This window comes from Trichosurus vulpecula, chromosome 1, assembly GCF_011100635.1.
Source record: "Trichosurus vulpecula isolate mTriVul1 chromosome 1, mTriVul1.pri, whole genome shotgun sequence".
Taxonomy (NCBI): domain Eukaryota; kingdom Metazoa; phylum Chordata; class Mammalia; order Diprotodontia; family Phalangeridae; genus Trichosurus; species Trichosurus vulpecula.
The window spans coordinates 417,848,832-417,871,844 of NC_050573.1; the positions used below are offsets into that span (position 1 = coordinate 417,848,832).

Genomic DNA, 23,013 nt, shown 5'->3' on the forward strand with positions numbered 1-23,013 from the left:
GTTTTCCTAAAACACCATTTTCCTAAAGTGTAGGCCTGACCATCTCGGGTTTATTGACATGATTAGGCCTGTGCTTTACAAACATTATCTCATTTGATCCTCACAACAACCTGATATTATCTCCATTTTGCAGTTGAGGAAACTGAGGCAAACAGAGGTTAAGTGTCCTGGAGAGCCGGGAATTTTAAAATGTTAATCTTTAAATCCCCAGTGCCTGACACATATTACAAGCTTAATTGTTAATTAACTTGTTGGTTGATTCATTGATTGTCCATCAGGGAACAGAGAGAACCGTGGAAAAAGGAAAATGGCTGCAGTTTGTTTTTTTTTTTTATCACAGCTTATGCTCACTGTCAAGGGAACTCAGGAAACAGGAGAGATTGTAACCATAAGAAGAAACCATGAGGGCATGCCACTGTGCTAAATCCTTGGATTTGGTGGTAGAAAGAAAGAGTAGTCGCCCAGAGCATCATGAGAACCAGTAGGAGATTCACTGATCCTCGAGTTCCCTTGTGATCAGGCTTAGTCTTCCCTCCCCCTCCCCTTTCTAAGGTAGGAAGGAAGAAGAAGCATATAGCAGATATAAAAGTGATTGTCAACTTTATTATTCTTTACTATGAGGAGTCCCAGCACACTATTTCGATTCCATACCATTCAAACCAGAACTTGAGGCACACCCTTTGATAACTGCTGGTTTTGAGAAATGACTGGAGGGGTAATAATATTATAATTTAAATGTTTTAAACTACTAACAGAGCGATGGAACTTTCTCTTAAAAATGCCAAAAGCAGTAAGAAGACAGATTCTCCCTAAAAAATAATGACTTCCTGAAAAGTTGGCCGTAGCATAATTATATAATTGGTTTTCCCCATTGGATTTAACTATAAGTGACGTGGTTTCCTTCAAAGAGAGGCCTTTTCTCAAACCTCTCCTGACCTCCCTGTGGCCTTTGACCCTGTTGATCACCTTCTTCTCAATATTCTTTCCTTTGTGGTTCTCCTCCTATCTGACTGAGCAATCATCACTTGCCTTTGCTGGATCCTAAGCCATGTCATGCCAACTGACAGAGGATACCCACCAGTGGTCTATCCTGAGTGCCCTTCTCTTTTTGCCCTGTGCCATCTTACTTGGCAAACTTCATCAGTTCCCACGGATTCAATTATCATCTCCATACAGCTGATCTTCAGGTCTATGTATTCATCCGTAGACTCTTTCCTCTTGGACATTTTAAACTTAATATGTTCCAAACATCTTCCTCCTGATCCCCCAAAAGTTCCCCCCTCTCTGAACTTGCCTTTGACTGTCACGATCCTGCCAGTCACACAGATTCACAACCTCCAAGTCATCCTCCGTTTCTCAATCTCACTTCATGTAGTCGATTCATTGCCAAATCTGGCAGTTTCTACCTTCATATCTCTTATATACATCCCCTTCTCTCCACTCATATACCTACAACTCTAATTCAGGTTCTCATCATCTCTTGCCTGGACTACCAAGTACCAATTAAAATCCCATCTTTTCCAGGAAGCCTTTTCTAAACTCTCTAAATTCCAAGGCTCCTCCTCTTCTAATTATTTCCTATTTATCCTGTATATAGCTTGCTTTGTACATATCTGCTTGATGTTTTGCCCCATTAGATTGTAAACTACTTGAGAGCAGGGGCTGTCTTTTGCCTCTCTTTCATCCCTTATCACTTAGCATAGCATGGCACTTAGTAGGTGCTTAATAAAGGCCTACTGGGTGAGTGAATAATTGGTATCTCAGCCTTAAGTCTCTTCCTTCTCTAATCCATGTTCTGCTTAGCTGCCAAGGTGATTTTTCCAAAGTGTAGTCAAAGCCATGTCAGGGCCCTATCCAGTGAGATGCAGTGGCTCTCTATTACTTCCAAAATCAAATATGAAATCTTCCATTTGGCATTTGAAGCTTTTCCTAACCCCTCCTAAGTCTTTATACACCTTCTTCCCCTGAACTCTACAATCCAGCAGACACTGGCTTACCTGTGAATTTCAAACATGATACTCCATCCCTTATTTCTTTACCTTTTCATTGACTGTTGCCCACACCTGGAACATTCTAACCCCTCTACCTGCCTCTTAGCTTCCTTCAAAGCTCAAAACCCACTTTATTCAGGAGGCTTTTCCTGGTCCCCTCCATTTACTAAAGCCTTTCCCCCTAAAGTTACCTCCCATCTACTCTCTATTTTGTGTAAACCTTATTATTTATAAGTTATCTCCTTCATTAGGATGAATGGGTTTTATTTCTGAAGACTAAAAGGAGCTTTATTTCTTTTTAAACAATTTCCAATTACATATAAAAACAATTTTCATTTTTTTATTATTTTATTTTTCATTTTCAACATTCACTTCCACAAGATTTTGAGTTCTAAATTTTCTTCCTCTTCTTCCCCAGTCCCCACCTCAAGACAGCATGCAATCTGATATAGGCTCTACATTATACATTCATATTAAACATATTTTCACATTGGTCATGTTGTAAAGAAGAATCGGAACCAATGGGAGGAAGAAAGAAGATACAAAACAAAGAAAAAAAAGCAAATAGTATGCTTCGATCTGCATTCAGGCTCCATAGCTCTTTTTCCTGGATATTGGTAGCATTTTACATCACAAGTGTAAAGACAGTTTTCCAACATTCATTTTTTGAAAGATTTTGAGTTCCAAATTTTCCCCCTCCTTCCTCTCCCTGCTCCCCAAGACAGCAAGCAATCTGATATAGATTATACGTGTGTAATAATGTAAAATATATTTCCATATCAGTCATGTTGTGAAAGAAGAAACAGAACAAAAAGAAAAAAACAACATAAAAAAAGTGGAAGTAGTATGTTTTGATACGTAGAATGAATGCTTCTTGAGGACTCGGCCCATGTTTTTTGCTTTTCTTTGCATTCAGTGCTTAACACAGTGCCTGGCACAAAGTAAACTCTTACTAAATGTTTGTTGACCGATATTAAAGATTGCACTGAGATCTCATAGATTTAAAAGGAAAATGATGTTATTTGCTAAAATAAAATTCGAAATTAAAGTAACAAAATAGCAATATAGGTAGGACTATTTTTATGCATCGTACAAAGACTTAGAAGTAAGGGGAGGAAATCTATGAAAGCTTAACCAAGCAAAACATGCTAGAATGAAAATTCACTCTGCTCAAACCTCATCCCAAATATTTTACAGCAGGATAATATATAATTCTCTTTGGTTGCTCAGGGCTTTTGTGGAAGCTGCTGATTTTGTGGAAATGGCTAGAATCATCTGGGCTGATGTGAAGGGATATAGAAAGTCAACAAAAGCTCTGATTCAAAATGAAGCAGCTATTGAACAATTGGGGAAATGTTTATTAGAACTTATAACAGGGAACGCAGGAGCAAATTCACTGAAGCACCTGTCTAAAGGTACAAGAGAATTCCGCAAAATCCCTATCCCCAGATTTTATTAGTATACGGATATTAACTTCTTTGGAGGCAACAGTAAAAATTAATAGTACTAATCAAAGGAGAGTTTTGCTTACCTTGAGACAACGAATCATGCTTTGGTGTAACATGAAGCTAATATACTCTGGCTAACAGAGTTGGCCTATTTTCAGTAAAGCTCCTAGAGTACTGCCAATATTATCATCTATTAGCTCTTCTAATAACAATATAGAGAGTTCCTTATAATTCTCCTAATTTTTTTGAAATATCCTATTTATAAAGAAATAACCTATTTATCTAGAAGTCAGACTTCCAGCAATCTCAGTCACCCTGGACACAATCCCCAATTCGGATATAATTAAAAAAGCGTCTCATAGAAAATAATCCTTATTAAAACTATTTACTTTGTATTATGGATGAAATAAAGCTTTTCTATTATTCTTCTTGGTTGCCTGCTTGTTCTAGGAAACTTTAAGGTCTCCTGAGGTTATTGCCAATAGCAGTAAATGGGAGTATAGGGTAGTGGTGAGACTAATTAAAGAAAAAGACATCCTGACAAAAGCTAGGAAGTGAAAGCTATGCTTGAATGGCTCTCACATGGAAAAGGTATCTGAATTCTGCTTCGGCCCAGAAGGTAGAACCAGGAGCAAAGGGTAGATGTTGCAAAGAGGCAAATATTAAAAAGAAATAGGGTGAAAATGCCTAACAATTTTAACTATCCCAAAATGAGATGGGCTGCCATGTAAGGTAATGGGGGTGCCTCCTCCCCCACTGGGGTCCTTTAAGCAAATGCTAGATGACCACTGGTTGGGGATGGTATTGAGGGGATTCCTGCTTGGGAGCTGGTTGTACTAAATGGCTTCTTAGGTCTTTTCCAATTCTGAGGCTAATTGTATGAGGAATAGACAACTAGAAAAGTAAATAGGACTGGAATCATTTTGTGTAGCACTGTGCTTGGTATATAGTTTGTTGTTCACTTGTTTTCATCATGTCTGACTCTTTGTGACCCCATTTGGGGTTTTCTTGGCAAAGATACTGTAGTGCTTTGCCATTTCCTTCTCCAGCTCATTTTACAGATGAGGAACTGTGGCAAACAGAGGATAAGTGACTTACTCAGGGTCACACAGCTAGTAGAGGTGTCTGAGGCTGGATTTGACCTCATCTCCTCCTGACTCCAGGGCTGGTGCTCTATCTACTGCACCACCTAGCTGCCCTTTGGTATAACAGGCACTTAAAAATTCAGCTTTTTATATGTTGTTTTTTCCCCATTAGATTGCGAGCTCCTTGAGGGCAGGGGCTATCTTTTACTTCAATAATAGTCAGTAAACCTATCAAGTGCCTACTATATGCCAGGCACATTGCTAAGTGCTAGGGATACGAAAAGAGGCAAAAGACAGTCCCTGCCTTCAAGAAGCTGTTTCGGCAATTCGGCTAGCAGCTGTTGTGGGGGTGAAAGACCAACACAAGAACAACAACAAGGATGCTGCCAGCATAGGTTCTTTTGATCTGCTTTACTAAGGAAAGTTAAGGGGTTAACAATCTTACTTTAATCCAACATATACATATAAACTCACTTAGTTCAGGTGGAAAAGCCAGCACACTGAACACCAGAGCAAATATAAACAAATTACAAACATACATTATAAACAGACCAAATACAATTCATAGTTACCAAGGAACCATCAACATCTGAGTTCAGGAGCCGGGGAGCTCATAACAAGGCTGGCCCAGAGTCACGAGCCACTCCTCCTGTGGCTCAGAGCCCCAACCAAATAGCTCTGTTCTCTCTTTTTATACACTCTTTAGCCAGCGTCAAACGTCATCTGAGTGACCAGAACTGTCTCAGCAACTCCTCTCAGGACCCTGAGGGCTTCATGCCCACATAGGCTTAGCACCTAGTAATTAAGGGTTTGGGCCTGGGGCTTTGCACCTAGTCAGGCTCAATCAAAGAGAATTAATTTATCATTCTAAAACAGTAAGAAAGTCCCACCTTAGTTTCCAATGCAGGAGCTCACAATCTAATGGGAAAAACAACATATAAAAAGCTCAGAAGAGGAATGGAGGAATGAAAGTTTTCAGATAGATGGGGGAGGATGAAATTCATAGGAGTACAGAAATACTCATTGGTTGATTGAGTGAATACATAACAGAGTAACATAAAAAGTAACTGCAGTCGTGACTACTGTAGTGATCTAAATACAATCTATACTTCTCATTCCCAATATCTGATATATAAAGATTGAGTACAGCCTGTGTTGACAATATTCGTCAGTGAACACATTTTTTTTTCTTTTCCTTTCAAGCTCTCTAATTTTAGGGAAGATGTTCATATTCACATTTGGAAACACGATATGCATCCAAATTAACATTTTAAAAGATCTAGCAGGAATGCGATTAAAATGATCATTTGCAGTTATTTTCATTAAATTCTGAGACGCTAAACTAAAATAGAATAATTCTAAAATATAATCACAGTTGGGAGTGGGCTGAGCGATCACTCGGTCCAATCCCCTGCTTCATGAATGAATTCCTTCTATAACATTTCCCATAAGTATTCATCATGCTTCTGTTTGAACAACCCTTGGGTGAAGGAATTCATGAACTCCTAAGGCAGCCTATTCCATTTTCAAACCATTCTAATTGTAAGAAAATTTGTCTTTGTATTGTGACAAAATCTGTCTCCTTGCATTGACCAATGATTATGCTTAGTTCTTCCCTCTTGACCTATACAAAACCATTCTCATTTCTCTTCCATATGTTAAAAGTGGGTGGTCAGTCAACTCAATTAACCACTCCCACCCTATTTAAAGGAACTAACCAGATACTCTAAGCCTCAGTTCTTTGATCAACTGAGAATACCATTAGGTTGGGCAGCCAAGGAACATAGGATTCCAAACTTGCTTGGCGTTTTTATCCACAGGGCTGTCTCTTCAATCAATCCTGATACTTCTCCCCACCCCCTACTCCCTATCATTTCATTTCATTCAATAGCTTACTCCTTCCAAGACTGATTACAGACTTTTCAAATCTACTTTTATGCCCTAGACCAATTCAGTACAGGTGGTGGGTCCTGACTGATTGATTGTGAATCTCCGTCACAGAGGGGATCTAACTTCCTGGTTACTTTAAGTAAGATGGGAGAGGTGGTTGATGATTGATTCAATTAATTCCTACCTTTCTTTTGAAAGAGGGATCAGACTTGCCTAGTCCAAGATTTCCTGTTTCCTGACCCTATAAAATCCCACCATTTATCCACTAGTTCAATAGTTTAAAGAAGGAAAAGAGTTTGTTCTGAGATGACTCATTGTCAGGGAATCTGATCACTAGGAACCAGCTGGGTTCATTAAGCACTCAAATGTAATAGATCTGATTGGTTAACTTCACACTGGACCTTAGTGCCGACAACTTGAAATACTGACTTAGAATTCAATGACTAGCAGTATGGTTAATTAGCAGAAGTTATAAACTCAGGATCACAGGATTTAGAGATGGGAAAAAACCAAACTTTAAAGATCACGTATTCCAACTTTCCCATTTTATAGACAGGGAAATTGAAGACCAGAGGACAAAAAGGGATTTGTTTGATGACACTCCAGCTGCTACTGCCTTCCTCTCTAAGGGTTACCTTATATCTACTCTGTAGGTGACGCTTTATACAAATGCTATCTCCCTCATTATAATATAAACTTCAGGAGGCAGGGACTATTTTCAGAGAGAGGGAGAGAGAGAGAGAGAGAGAGAGAGAGAGAGAGTGTGTGTGTGTGTGTGTATGCAGCACTTAACACAGTATCTAGTAACACTAAAGTGCTTGTTGATTTGACTCATTGATAATAAGTAGCAGAGCTGCAATGTAAACCCAGGTCTTCTGATCACAAATTCAACATGTGTATATATATATATATATATATATATATATATATATATATATATATATATATATATATATATATATATTTATACATTTTCCTTCCTTCCTTCCTTCCTTCCTTCCTTCCTTCCTTCCTTCCTTCCTTCCTCCAAACAAGTAAGATAGTCCCTGTTAAAAAATAGCTTACATTCAAATGTGGAAAGACAACACATACCTGTGACCAGAAGTTGGGACTGGGAGCATTGTACCAGGTAAGATAAGATGAACGCTCACCATCAGATCCTGAGCTTCAGTGGTGGCAGTTCAGTTCCAGTGGGAGAAAGATGAGCAGGGCCAGAGTGTAGGTGAAATCAATGGAGATAAGCTGGAAGTCAAAAACATATAACAACACCACGCTTTTATTAAACACATACTGTGTGCTGGGCATTGTGGGCGGTGGGGTGGGGGGGGGCCCGCGGTAATAAGGTCTCATGGAGACACCATCCCTCTCCCTTCATCAAATATAATCTAAGAAGAGCTGTACACAAGGGAAAGAGGCAATAATAGAGGCTCCTACTTTTCATGGAAAAGGAAGGCTCTTTTTGGTTCTGCCCACACTTATAGTAGACCATTTTCTGTTGGGCTGAGCTAGGTGTGTGCACATTTTTAATAGGTACCACACATATCGTATCTTTCCTACTTTTGTCAAACAGCATTCCTGTCACTGGGCTATATAATTGTCAATGGCAAGCTTTGCTCACTATAGCCAAAAGCAACACTGTGGCCATCCAGCCAACAAAGAAATAGATTGCTGTGCGTAAGGAGGTTGTGAAAGGAAGCTGACCTATTTGGACAGCACTAGTTAGCAGCAGAAGTCATCCGTCATTATTCATAGGGATATAGATCAAGAGCTGAAAGGGACCTCAGAGGCCATGCAGTCTAACCCTGCATTACACAGACGAGGAAACCGGCCCCTGGGGGGGAGGGGGTGACATTAAGTCATTAAGGTAGAACTCAGCACTAAAAGGTACCTTATAAATTATATGGTTCAATTTTCTCATTTTAAGGATGAGGAAACTGAGGCCCATTCATCAGTATCCACTTCTCTACTCTAAATTAGATTACAGGAAGTATAATCTCATATATACATACATATGCGTATATATATGTATATATACATGCAAGTACATAAATATATAGTAAATATAAATATGTAAATGCCTACAAATATAAATTATATATAAATGTATATAGTACTTTGCAAAGGACTAGAAAAATGTAAGCTATTAATTCACTAACACTGAGCAATTATCTTGCCCATGGTCTGATCTCCCCCCCTCCCCCCTTTCTTTTCAAATCAAAGGTTCTTAACCTATTTTGTGTCATAGATTCCTTTGACAATCTGAATCTAAGAAAAATGTTTTTTAAATTATTGAAGGAGATGCTAAATTTCAGTGAGAGGTTAAATGAATATGTGTGTATGTCTATATATTTTCCATCCAAGTTCATGACACCGCCCCCAAAATCTATTAAGGGACAGTAGGTGGATCCCAGGCTAAGAATCCAGGACAATTGATAATTTAATTTTGACACATACTATTATCTCAATTACGTGCTAACTCACCAGACCATTCCCAGAAAGTTGGTTAATCAAGATGAATAGGAGTGAGAGCTTGATACTTGCATTCCTTGTCATATTTTTTACACGTAAATTAAATTATAAGTTAATTAAGTTTACATTTAAGTGGTTTTTTTTTACATATTTTAACCAGGCAGGTAAAAGCAACAACAAAAACCTCCTTGGCACCCAGGAACGATCCATAAGAAACCCCCCCCCCGCTTCCTCTAACCCGGTGACGAGCTGCAGGATTTGTCCAGCAGGGGGCAGCGGTGGCCTGGGAACCGTGCCGCCGCCGCCGCCGCCACCGCCTCCGCCTCCGCCTCCTCGGAGCGAGCCGCGCGGACGCAGCAAGGGAGCCACTCTGCGATCGCTTGCTCTCCCCTGGCCCCGCTCCTCTCGGCCGTGGATTAGCAAAGCTGGGGACGTGGGAGGCTGTGGCGCCCCCGCCCCCAAAGCCCGCGGCGGCGGCGGAGAAGCGGGGACTGAGCGCTGTTGCTCTTGCTGCCGCCGCCGCCGCTGCTGCGAGGGGAGCCGGAGGGGAGCGGGCGCAGCGACCCGAGCGCAGCCGAGCCCCGGGACGAGACGGGACGGGCGGCGCAGGGCGGGCGCCGCGGAGCCTGCCTGTCTCGCGCCGGCAGTAGCCCGGGGCCGGGCGGAGGACCCCAGACGGACGGACGGGCGAGCGGGTCGAGGGCGCCGGGGCCATGGCGCTGCGCGCCCGGGCGCTGTACGACTTCAGGTCGGAGAACCCGGGCGAGATCTCCCTGCGCGAGCACGAGGTGCTGAGCCTGTGCAGCGAGCAGGACATCGAGGGCTGGCTGGAGGGGGTCAACAGCCGCGGCGACCGCGGGCTCTTCCCGGCCTCCTACGTGCAGGTGATCCGCGCCCCGGAGCCCCCGAGCGCGCCCAGCGGCGACAGCCACGGCCCGGCGGCCCGCTACGCCAACGTGCCGCCCGGCGGCTTCGAGCCGCTGCCCCCGCCCGCGGCCACCGCGTCCTCGGCCGCGCCGCTCGGGCTGTCGCTGGCGAGCTCCTTCAAGCCGCTGCCCTCCGACAGCTTCCAGCCGGTGCAGCAGCCGCCCCCGGCCGCCGCCGGCTACCCGTACGGCGCGGCAAGCGGGGCCCTGCAGCCCTCGCCGGCGCAGCCGCTCTACGGCGGCGGCGGCTACCAGCCCAGCCAGGGCAGCGACGACGACTGGGACGACGAGTGGGACGACAGCTCGACCGTGGCCGACGAGCCCGGGGCGCTGGGCAGCGGCTCCTACCCGGACTACGACGGCTCGTCCTCCGGCGGCGGCGGCTGCGCGCCCGGGCGCTACCGCCTGTCCACGCGCTCCGACCTGTCCCTGGGCTCCCGGGGCGGCGCGGCCCACGCGCACCCCCAGCACCCGCCCCCGCCGTCGGGGGCCAAGAGCTCGGCCACGGTGAGCCGCAACCTGAACCGCTTCTCCACCTTCGTCAAGTCCGGCGGCGAGGCCTTCGTGCTGGGGGAGGCCTCGGGCTTCGTGAAGGACGGGGACAAGCTGTGCGTGGTGCTGGGGCCCTACGGCCCCGAGTGGCAGGAGAACCCCTACCCGTTCCAGTGCACCATCGACGACCCCACCAAGCAGACCAAGTTCAAAGGCATGAAGAGCTACATCTCGTACAAGCTGGTGCCCACCCACACCCAGGTGCCGGTGCACCGGCGCTACAAGCACTTCGACTGGCTCTACGCCCGCCTGGCCGAGAAGTTCCCGGTCATCTCGGTGCCCCACCTGCCCGAGAAGCAGGCCACGGGCCGCTTCGAGGAGGACTTCATCTCCAAGCGCAGGAAAGGCCTCATCTGGTGGATGAACCACATGGCCAGCCACCCGGTGCTGGCCCAGTGCGACGTCTTCCAGCACTTCCTGACCTGCAGCAGCAGCACGGACGAGAAGGCCTGGAAGCAGGGCAAGAGGAAAGCGGAGAAGGACGAGATGGTGGGAGCCAACTTCTTTCTGACGCTGAGCACCCCTTCGGCGGCCGCCCTGGACCTGCAGGAGGTGGAGAGCAAGATCGACGGCTTCAAGAGCTTCACCAAGAAGATGGACGACAGCGCCCTGCAGCTCAACCACACGGCCAACGAGTTTGCCAGGAAGCAGGTGACGGGCTTCAAGAAGGAGTACCAGAAGGTGGGACAGTCCTTCCGAGGGCTCAGCCAAGCTTTTGAACTGGACCAGCAGGCCTTTTCCGTGGGCCTGAATCAGGCCATTGCCTTCACCGGAGATGCCTACGACGCCATCGGAGAGCTCTTTGCGGAGCAGCCGCGGCAGGACCTGGACCCGGTGATGGATCTGTTAGCGCTGTATCAGGGACATCTGGCCAACTTTCCCGACATCATTCACGTTCAGAAAGGTAGAGTGCTGTTCCTTTTCCACAGAATGTCTTAGGTTGTCCGGGTTGAATGCTTGCTGGGTGATGTTGGAGGAATTGCTTGGCAATGGCTCTCTCACAGGTCAGGAAACAGATAGGGGTTTGCTTACTAAAGTGTCTAGTGTATTAGTTGCTCGGTCCTTGGGGTCACCACTTTCTGTTGTTATCGTTAGGCAGTGCCCATCATGCAGGGGCATCATAACGTAATAAATGGCAAGTCTGAGCTGGGAACCCAAAGACCTGAGTTAGAGTCCTGCCTCTGACAGAGACTGGCTGTGTGGCTGTTGGCAAGTCGAGTCACTAACCCCTGAGCACCATAGGCTGTGGTAGAGGACTGGGCTTGGAATCAGGAAGACTCAGCTTCGTGAGTTCAAATCTGCCTCACACTTAACTGGCTATATGATCCTGAGCAAGTCACTTACCACTGTTGGCCTCAGTTCCTCATCTGTAAAATGAGCTAGATAGAGAAGGTATTGGCAAACCAGTCTAATATATTTGCCAAGAAAACCCCCGAACAACAACAAAAAAGTTTTGTAAACAGAGGTGAAGATTTCTTTTTTCTTTTTTAATTTCAAATTTATTATTTTTAACATTTTTAAAAAAAATTTGAGTTCTGAATTCCCTCCCCGGCACCCCTCCCATAACTATTGAGACAAATGTGATAGTTATATATGCGGAATCATGCATAGCATATTTCCACATTAGCCGTTTCGCAAAAGAGAAAGGGGTAAAAAGAAAAAATGAAAAAATTATGCTTCAACCCGCACTCAGACTCCATCAGTTCTTGCTGTGTAGGTGGATAGCATTTTTCGTCATAAGTCATTCAGAATTGTCTTGCATCGTTGTACTGCTGAGAATAGCTTAGTTGTTCACAGTCGATCATCTGCAATACTGCTGTTACTGTGTACGGTATTCTCCTGGTTCTTCTCACTTGCATCGGTTCATACAGTCTTTCCAGGTTTTTCTGAACCCATCCCCCTCATTTATGAGCGGACAATAGTATTCCACCATAGTCATAATAGAACAGTGTATTCAGCCATTTCCCAATTGATGGGCATCTGGAGGTGAAGATTTAGAAAGGAGGTGCATTTAGCCTTGGAGACAAAGGGCAGAGTAAGTGGAATAAGTAGAATTCAGAACAGCTACCAGTCTATTTTGGGTGGGAGTAGATTAAAGATAGACTGGAACCAGATTGAGAAGTGCCTTGGACTGGAGTTTAAGAATCATAGGGTCATCAGTTTATTGCTGTAAAACTTTGGTGGTCACTCTCTCGCTTTACAGGTAATCCAATAAACATTTCTAAGCACTGAGGAGGGAAAAGGCTATCCCTCCCCTCAAGGAGTTCACAGTCTAAGTGAACACAATTTGTATTGAATGGTATTCAGGAAAATGAGGCACATAATATAGTGTGAACTAACACCTCATGGAAAGAACCTCAAGTCCAGTCTTCCCACCTAAAGCAGAAATTGTCTGCATTTCTGACAGGGAGCTCTCACTTGATTGAATTTTGGGACCAATTTAATTGTTAATGTTGTAGGGACTCTGTAACTTGTATCGACTGCATCTGTCATCAGGAGTTGTGGAGAGTAAGTCATTTCCACCAGCCAGACTCTTGGCTATTTGAAGACAGCATGGCAGAAGTGGAAAGGGCAGTGAATTTGGATATAGACTCTGCCACTTAGTACCTTTGTGAACTTAGGCAAGTCACTTAATTTCCCTGGACCTTCCACTTCCTCATCTGTAGAATGAGAGGGTTAAAGTAGATGAGTGAATGAAAAGGAATTTGTTGTTTACACTGCACAAAGCACTTTTCTAAGTGCTGGGGATACAAAAAGGAAAAAGTAAGGCAGCTTCTGCTCTCAAGAAGCTCACAGTCTAATAAGGGGAGACAACACATAGCTTTCAACTGCAAGTCAGATGGAAAAGCCTGGTGGTCCTTAGAGTGCAGCAGCGAGGCATATGGTAATGCATTATCTTGAGTGTCATTTTCATTAATAAAACCTTATGTTGAGCCATTTGACAGTGCCAAGGACTTTTGTTACTGAGAACTTTTTTTTTCTGTGTCTTAAGTAGCTGTGGTTACCTAAGATAGGGGGCTGGAGTTCCTTCTGAGGCAGTTGCCAGTCACACCTCCACAAGATTTGTTTCCTTGATGATGTCAGTGGGTAGAGTTGGAAGCAGGTATGGGGAGAGGAGGGAAGCTGAGATAGTGGCAAGCTTTTGTTCCCTAGGATCTTAGGTTTACCAGCCCACTGTTGGCGGTTGGTCAGCTTTTGGTGCTGGTGGTGGCAGAGGATGTCTGGCTTCTCCCTCACAGAGATTGTTTCTTTGGATGGTGATTGGGGGATGGAGCAGAGCCAGTGGTTTGTGGGGCACTGGTGTTTCAGGGCTCTTGGACTTACCTGATGACAATAGATGACAGCTAAGGTCCCTTCCAACTTTAAATCTTATGATCGTGTGCCCTCTCTGTCTTGTCTTCAGGCTAACCATTCACCCTCATGTAACATTGTGTCCAGATTCTGTAAAACTTCTGGATTCACTCCAGTCTTTTATGACCCCTCCTTAACATATGGTACCTAGACTTAAAAACTGTACTTAAGATGTGGCCTGATCAGTGGGACCAAATTGGAATTGGATATTAATAGAATCAGAAGACTGGGACCCTTTAGTTCAAAGTCACTGATTGGATGTATATAGTGTTATCTCTTCCTCTGGTCACTATATTTCATGTTAATGTATAGTTCAAGATAGTGTCAGCGTTTTTCTAAGTTAGCGTATATTGAATTTAAGATAAGCTAAAACCCTCTGGACTTTTTCTCTCTGATCCTGTATTTGTATAAATTATTGGGCTTTTTAAAACTTATTCAGGCCATTACATTATCCTACTTTAAGTTTAAGAGTTATCCTACTTTAAAGTATTATCTCGTTAGCTTCAGGTTTTGTGTCTTAGTCTGTTGATTTTTTTAGATCTTGATTTTTTTTATCCATTATATTGCTCTTAATCCCAACTTTCTGTCTCCAACCAAGTCATTCATAAAAGGCAGAGGACAAAGCCAGATGGAATCTTGTATCAGTGTAATGGAAAGCAACAGACTGGGGGTCAAGAGGACTGGGTCCAGCTCTACCATTTACCAGTTGTGTCTTAGGCAAGTCAATTCATCTTTATTAGCGTCAGATTTCCTCATTTGTGAAATAAGGGGGTTGGATATCTTATGTCTTTTCTGACTTTGTTCTATGGTTCTGTTTTTAAGACCTGGATTAGTATATTGCTAGAACCTCCTCATTAACATTAAGTAAATTATCAACACACATCCTTTATTTTTTCCATTTCTCCTTCCAGATATATCATTGGAGACTTTCGTTAAGCGTGGTGTTAACGTTAGAATAATATTGTCAACGTCAGTAGCGTCAAACTCAAACGGAAGTGGATCTCTGCAGGCCACGTATTGACTTATTAGAAAACCACAAATTAACACGCTTTATTGTATTTTTGCATTTTAATTTGGTTCTGCCCAGCAGTGGGGAGAGCTGCATATTTGACACTTCTGCTCCACATCAATGGCTAGATGTTATCTAATAGCTGACATTTTATGTAGTACCTGCTATGTGCTAGGCACTATGCTAAGTGGTTTTTTAACAAATATTGTCTCATTCAATCCTAACAACAACTGTTGCATGTAAGTGCTGTTATTATCCTTATTTTTAGTTGACGAAATTGAGACAAGTAGATTTAAGTGACTTGCCCAAGATCACACAGCTGGGAAGTGTCTGAGGCTGGCTTTCTAGTTGTCACAGCAATAATGGAGATTTGGAATATTACTTTTATTAGGAACAGTATATTTATGAGAGATGGCAAGGTGGTATGGAAAGAGCTCTGGAGTTGGCTTTAAAAAATGTGGTTTCAAGGTCAGGCCTGCCACCTGCCAGCCACATGTTAGGAAACGAACATCTTAAACTCATTGAGCTCAGTGTCCTTAATTGGGAGGATAATACACTATGTCACAAGGTTGTTGTGGGGAAAGTATTGATTATTGCTGTCAAGCAGAGCCAGTGGTATAAAATCTCTACCAGCTCTCAGTCAGTGAACATTTATTAAGTACTTACGGTGTGTCAGATGCATGCTAAGTGCGGGGGATTTAAAGAAAGGCAAAAAAGACAGTCCCTTTCTGAAGGTCTTTACTGTTTTACAGGGGAGACAGCATGCAAATAACTATTACAAAATAGAGATTAAGTGTAAGTTAATGTGCAAGGGGAAGGTTCTAGGGTGGGGAGGATAATGAGCCTTCTGCAGAAAGGGAGACTTGAGGTGAATCTAGAAGAAAGCTAGGGAGACAGTTTAATTTTTCCAGAGTGTAGCCCCTAAGGTACAGCACTGTCTCTAACTTCTGTAAGGTCAGCATCTTCTGGTCCTTACATTAGGTAGCTTTGGAATTTGCTACCCTAAGCTATGCTTTTGGGACACAGAGCCATTTAACTCTGTCTTCCAGGAATTCTGATGGACCACTTTTCGTGTACTTAGATAAAACTTTATAGAAATATTCAAAATTGTGATTGTAAAGAGAAGCTCCATTTTTTTCAGAGATTCAAGAGTTATTCCCAGAATGCATCTATACTCTTGAGAACTTTGAAAGAACCTCCGATCACTCCAGAGGCCTTAACTTTACTTTTGGTAGTGAGAAAAACCCAACAAACGATGCAATTTAAATAATTATGTTTAAAATTCCCTATTGGAATAGAATTATTTTATCTAGTAACCTCTCCAGGTTTGAAAGGGGGAGGGGAAGATTAGCTACTTCTCCCTAATTGGATTATCAGAGATGTTGATTCCTTTAAGGTGTCTGGTTGGTGTGGGCTTTTAAAAAAAAAAGTTCCTGCTTAACTCTTTGGAAAGGAGTTCTTAACCTGGGGGTCTTTGAACTTAAAAAAAATTTTTTTTGATAACTCTTTCAATGTAATTGATTTCTTTTGTAATTCTATGCTGTTTATTTTATGAATTTAAAAATATTATTCTTAGAAGAGGTTTATAGGCTTCTCCATTCTGCCAAAGGGCTCCAGAACACCTTGCCTTAAGGGAAGAGAAAGCACTGTTAGATCTTAGACCTTGAACTTTGATCCCAAAGACCAGGATAGGAAGCTTCCTTTGGTTCTGTAAGAAGTAGCTTTAGAGATCATCCAACTCCATCATTTTATATATCAGGAAACTGAGCTTAGAGAAGAAGAAATGATTTGCCTAGGGTTCTTTCCACTGCTTTCACATTCTTTTTCAGCAAATCTGTTCTTTCCTAATCTACCCTCCACTTAGTTTTCTGATTACATAAGAAACCCAAGTACTCTTTCCCTGTACCCTTTAGATAAGACATTGGGGAAATGAAATAGGCATAGATCTTCCTTGAAGGGGTTAGCCTTTAAGGCACTCCTCTAATGGATAATTTTACGAAGCTGCCCTCACATCAGCATTCAGACAATATAAACCAGCTCTTGAGAATTTATGGCTAGTGATAGACCTATTAAAGTTTGAGGATCAAAATTGCAAATAAGTACTCTTCTGCCTGGTAGACTGATACTTGATATTTTACTCGTATTAAAGTTGTTACATATATAGTTCTCATTTTTGGTGTTAGAAATGGGAAATCATGGTTTCCTAAGCCAGACCAGAGGTTTCAGATTTTTTTCATCAGTTAATATTTCTTTCCCACATGAGCCTATCTGGAGGAAAGTAGTTTATTTACCCTAATTTTTGGGACATCAGAGTGGAACTCGGTTTTTCATTCTCTCTTGTATATACCTAGTTAGTTACATGTTGTATCCCCCCCCCCCCTTTGGAATGTGAACAGCTTGAAAGCAAGGACTACTTTTTGTCTTTCTTTGTATTCTCAGAACTTAGTACACAGTTCCTGGCTCTTAGTAGGTGCTTAAGAGATGTTTGTTGATCATTTATTCACTTTGAATAAGCAGGGAATCAGTCTCTCTTGTTAGTGCCTTAATATTAAACTGTTAACTGACTCTGACCTTGTCATTACTCTTACCCATAATACTGACTTGACCGTGGTGTGTCATAGTTTTTTCTTTGGTAAAGTGATATTTCATATTTTACACTCTTTATAACTTTATAAAGTGCTGAAGGACTAACAGTGAACTAAGTAAAATGTCAGGCATTTATTACATGTGATTTTTTTTGTGAGATATGGTTTGATTTTCGGTGTATCTAAGTCTGGTTAATATTAAAGCTGTTTCATAATAGGTCTTCAAAGTTTTATGCTTACTTTTTGGGGAATTGTTAAAGAAGGGATAATCCCTAAGAATATGAAAATGTCATTTGTGGTCTTATGAATATGTAACAGGTTGCTGTGGAAAACTCGATTATGTTCAATAACTGAATGCAAATATCAGTCTTCTCAGGGAAAGTATAAAAGTAAAGTTATATCTTGGTTATATCAAGGTTTGGACCATGAGCAGAATTAAACTGTTATTAGACTGTAGTCTCCATCAGAGCAGGGGCTTGCTGCTTCTTCATTTTGCATTTCCGTGGTCCCTTCACAGGGGTCCTTAATATTTGCTTCATGAATCAAGCTTCCTTAGCTATTCAAACAGGAGTAATGAAATTACAGAGAGATAATTTCTTTCTAAGCAAGTTTTCAGCTTCTTCTAGATCTTGCCCAATCTTTCTTATGAAATCCTGTAACTAAAAATGGCCTATATAAATCCTATAACTAAAAACCAAATATATACAAAGCAAGCTATCTACAGGATAGATAGGAAATGATTAACCAAGGGAAGGCAATGGAATTCAGACAGGTTGAAGAGGGTTTCCTATAGAAAGGAATATTTTAGTTGGAACTTAAAGGAAGCCAGGGAGCTCAGTAATTGAAACAGAGGAGATCATTCCAGGCATAGGGATAGCCAGAAAAAATGTCCAGAGGCGAGAGATGGGGTCACACTCATGAAACAGCCAGGAGGCCAGTGTCAGTAGATTAAAGACTGTGTTGGAGAGCAAGGTGTAAGAAGACTGGAAATATAGGATGGTGCTTGGTTGTGAATGCCGAAACAGAGCGTTTTGTATTTGCTCCTGGAGGCTGTAGGGAGGCACTGAAGTTTGAGTAGGGGGTGTGATGTGATCTAACCTGTGTTTTAGGAAAATCACTTTAGTGACTGATTGGAGGTTGGATTGCAGTAGGGAGAAACTTGAGGCAGGCACACCCATCATTAGGCTATTGCAATCATCCAGGCATGAGGAGATGAGAGCCTGAACCAGGGTGGTGGCAGCATCAGGAGGGAAGGGGATGTATTTGAGAAATATCACAAAGGTGAAATCTTGGCAAGAGCTTGGATGTGGGGCGTGAGAGATGGTGAGGAATCCAGGATGACTCCTGAGTTTTGAGCCTGAGGGACTGAGGATGGTGTTACCCACTGCAGTAATAGGGAAGGTGGGGGCTGGAGGAAATTTGGGGGGAAGATCATGAGTTGTGCTTTTGAGATGTTGAATTTAAGATGCTCTCTGGACTCCAGTTGGGGATGTCTGAAAAGTAGTCAGAGATGGGAGATTAGAGATCAGCAGAGAGATTGGGGGTAGAGAGGTAGATTTGAGAATCATCAGCATAAAGATAGCAATTAAATCAATCCATTTAACGTGGGAGCAGACGAGCTCACCAAGTGAAGTAGTATAGAGGGATGAGAGAAGAGAGCCCTGGACAAAACCCTGAGGGACACCTGTGATGAGAGGGCATGATTTAGATGAGCAAAGGATAGGTAGGAAGAAAACCAGAAGAGAGTGGTGTCCCAAAAACCTAGAGAGATCAAGGAGAGAGTGATCACCAGTGCCAAAGATTGCAGAGTTCAAGGATAACGAAGATTGAGAAAAGGCCATTCTGTGGATTTGGCAACTAAGACCATTACTAACTGTGGAGAAGGCAGTTTCATTGGAATGATAACATCAGAAACTAGATTGTAAGGGCTTAAGAAGAGAATAAGAGAAGGGAAAATGGAGGCACCTGAGGTCTTTTCAAGGAGTTTAGCTACAAAGGGCAGAAGGGATTTAAGATGATAGTAGGAATGGGGGCACTTGTCAAGTCAGTGTTGTTTTTAAGATAAGGGAAAGATGGGCATTTTTGTAGACAGTAGAAGAGCAAGTAAACAGGAAGAGATTGAAAATAAGTGAGAGTAGGGATGACAGAGGGGGCAGTCTGTTGAGGAAGAGGTAAAATGAGATCACTTAAACAAGTAGAGGGGGTTAGCCTTGGTAATGAGTGAGGCGGCTTCATGTGAAACGGGAGAAAGAAGAGAAAGTGCAGGTGGCACCAGAGTGATAGGAGATGAAGAAGAGAGAGATGGCTAAGATGTCTGGTTTCCTCATTTTAGTTCCTGAGACCTTTAAGCTAAAAAGATTTAGAGCCATAAATTGGTCTCAGGCCATGTCTTGCGTTCACTGAGCAGGCCCAGTGAGTGTAGCCTCCTGCAAATCCAGCCATGCTTCGAAACCTCCCAGGCTTGTAGAGCCCAGAAATAGCCAGATTTGGATAGAAGAGCAAAATCTAAATGAGAAGAGCTCCTTAGTTAGGATGTGAAATTTAAATTACTTGTTTGTCTTTGGGTCCAACCTAATCAAACTCATTTCCCCATAGCCAGTTTGGGGGAGATTGTGAAGATTTTTCAGTTGACTCTTTTTTTAATACTCATCTTAAGGGGGAAATGGCCTGGAAGCCATGAGAATGAAACCTACAGTGTGACAGTACATCTTTTTACTCCAGTGATGGACAAGGTTCCCTTCAGTTATCAAATTCTGTGACTCTGTGATGTGATATACTTGCTACTGCTGCCCTCGAAGAAAGTTTCATTATTCTGCAGTTGTGATAATAAAGGTTTATTCTACTTGGTGTTTTATATTTTATATCATTGAGCTTAGAATGTTGACATGGCCAACTGAAAGAAATCTTAGAATAAACCAGTTTCTTTTTTTTTTAAAGTTTATTGTTTCACCCTATATGATATCCCTAATATCAATTTAATATCAATTTCACAGGCCAAAAAATAATTCAAGCAGTTTTAATTACACTAATCAAGATATAGTCATCCTGGAATGGATCTCTTTGAGTACTCTGGTATTTGTTTATGCTCTATTTATTGGAATATAATTTTATCAAGTAAAGCCTCATTTTTTGAAATGGGGGGAAGGGAGAAAGATTCATTACTTCTGCCTCTAATTAGATAAAGATGTTGATTCCTTCTTTGATGCCTGAATACATAATGAATGATCAGTTACTCATTTGGTCCTATAACCATCTTCTCTTGGTGCCATGTGCTCTTTGGTAGGTTTTCCTGCCTCCTTTCTGCTCTCTTAAAAAAGGTCTTTTCTTGGCTTATTCCTTCATTACATAAATACTGAAAGGATTTGTGATTTTTATGTGGAGAAACTCTAGGAGCCCCACAGATCACAACCTGTTCATGATTTCCCAGGGAAGGCCCTTGGGAGATTCCTGAAGCCTGTAGCCATTAAGTGACTTGTTCAGGATCTACCCAGCGCAGATCTGAACCCAGATCCTAATTCCATGACACCAGCAAGTATTCTATCCCACTCTGCTGCCTCTGCTTTTCCCTTATTCCTGTAGATCAATAACCACAATCATCTTGCTATTGAAGATGGGAGAAACCATTTTGATTGTTCTCCAAATATGTCTGATCTTTTAGTAGCACCAGCAGCCTAACAAATTAACTCCACTCATCGTTCATTTATGCAAAAATGTTCTCAACCATGAAAATTGGCTCTCCGACAGTCTTATTACTTATTGCCAAATGCAACAGTAAAAACTAAGCAAATGGAAAAAAAAGTAGGTTAGAAGATAATTTGAATTAACTTTCAAATTCTAGGAAGAATCATAGGATTTTGATTTGAAAATGGTCTTAGTCCTCTAGTTCAAGACTCAGATTTTGCAGATGAGGAAACTAAGGCCCCAAAAGATGAGCTTACCTGCCAAGTTTGTGCCATAAGGAGCACAACCTGGATTCAGACCTAGGTCCTCTGATTATGAAGCTAATAGCCTTTCTACTCTATGATGTTGGATCTTCAAGGTAAATACAAATCAGTTATATTTTTAAAATTCTACTTTAGATGTTAAAGGATGAATAATGCTTTTTTAAAAAGCTGAAGATAATTTTTGGCAAATGAACTACCCATGTCACTTCTGTTCAAAAGCCTTCAATTGCTCTCAGTTTCTAATGGGAAATGTTGAAGAGGATTTCTTGTTCTGCTATTTAAAACCCTCCAAGATCTGGCGTTACTTTTCTAGTCTTTCCTATTATTCCTCTTTGTGAAGTCTAAAGACCATCTAAATTTGACTAGTAGCTAGTCCTCAAACTCAACTTTATGTTAGCTTTCATGTTCAGCTCAGGTGAGTGCCACCTCCATTTATAGTTTCCTCAGTTTCTGTTCCTCAGTAGCATTCTCCAAAGCTCTCTTTATTCTCCCCGCCACCCCCACACGCCCCGCCCCGTACTCCTTTGGACATCTCCATCATAACGTTAATGATAGCTATCATTTACATACTGCCCACTATGTAATAGGAACTGTGTGCTAAGTGCTTTGCAAATATCTCATTTGGTCATATCCCCAGGAACCTCATAATGTTCAAAGATCACATCAGCCCCAGAACTCGTACCCCATCGGTACCCCCTGGAGATTGAAATCTGGGAACCGTGGCCTTGGGTTCCTCTCTGCTATGTGCCTTTGCAGTAAGTAGCTGCTGAGGTAGAGACACCTGATGTCTGCATTCCCAAATCAGCCACAGGCAAAGAAGCAGTTGTGAAGATTTGAAGAGCCAGCGGTTATTAGCAGTGCTTGCTTCTATAGACCACTGATTGAACAATCTGAATTTCAGTCCTGGGAACCAATTGGAGAGGCTGCTTATTTCCTCCCAACAAGGTAGTTCTATTCATGTCCAGCTAACGTCCTTTATCTGTCCTTTGTTGTCTAAAGGTACCCTTTAGACAAAAGTCAGCACCTGGTGGCACAGAGGATCGAGTGCTGAGCCTGCAGCAAGAAGACCGGAGTTCAGATGTGGCTGAAGACACTTCACCCCTGTTTGCCTCACTTTCCCCATCTGTAAAATGGACATAATAGTAGCCCCTACCTCTTAGAGTTGTTGTAAGAATCAAATGAGTAATAGTGTTTAGCACAGTGTCTGGCATACAGTGGCTTTATGTAAATGTTAGCTGTTATTATTATCAGGTTGATTGAGAAACTGTCATTGATTAGAATCTCACCTCAGTGTCAACCCCTGTCATGTAATTTTCTATTATCTTCCATAAGGTTTTACAAACAAATTCATATTGTAAACTCAGCATCTACAAGGACTTACCTTTAGGGTCTGTTTTTATATGATCCGTGTGATCCCCAGTGTTGTGCCCCTGTTTTCTTGATTCTGCCACCATCACTGCAACAACAGAAGGGGGCTGCACAGGATTGAGGACCATTTTGTATTCGTTCTTTGTTTCATGGGTTACTATGGCTAAAGAATTCATCACCAAGTGGCCGGCGTACTGCTGATAAGCCTGTCCGTTCCTAATTGGGCTGCTCCTCAGCAGATAGATCCCGGCTATTGCTAGGGCTGTGTTTGAAGCCTTCTCCACATGGTATGACAGGCCTGAGTATATTATGCTTAATCGGCAGAGCCTTTGAAAGCTCAAGGTCACACTGATGCCCCTATGAAATGTTGGAGTAGGACGTGGCGAATGATAGTT

General features: G+C 42.5%; 1 protein-coding gene across 1 annotated transcript in view; it reads left to right on the forward strand.

The window, feature by feature from the left end:
* The first annotated feature begins 9,429 nt into the window (after positions 1 to 9,429).
* The window catches only part of SNX18 (sorting nexin 18), a 30,485-nt gene continuing 16,901 nt past the window's right edge, over positions 9,430 to 23,013 (forward strand). The window contains exon 1 of the mRNA XM_036740760.1: positions 9,430 to 11,265. Coding sequence (XP_036596655.1) covers positions 9,597 to 11,265 — 1,669 coding nt within the window. The 5' untranslated portion in view covers positions 9,430 to 9,596. The remainder of the gene's footprint in view (positions 11,266 to 23,013) is intronic.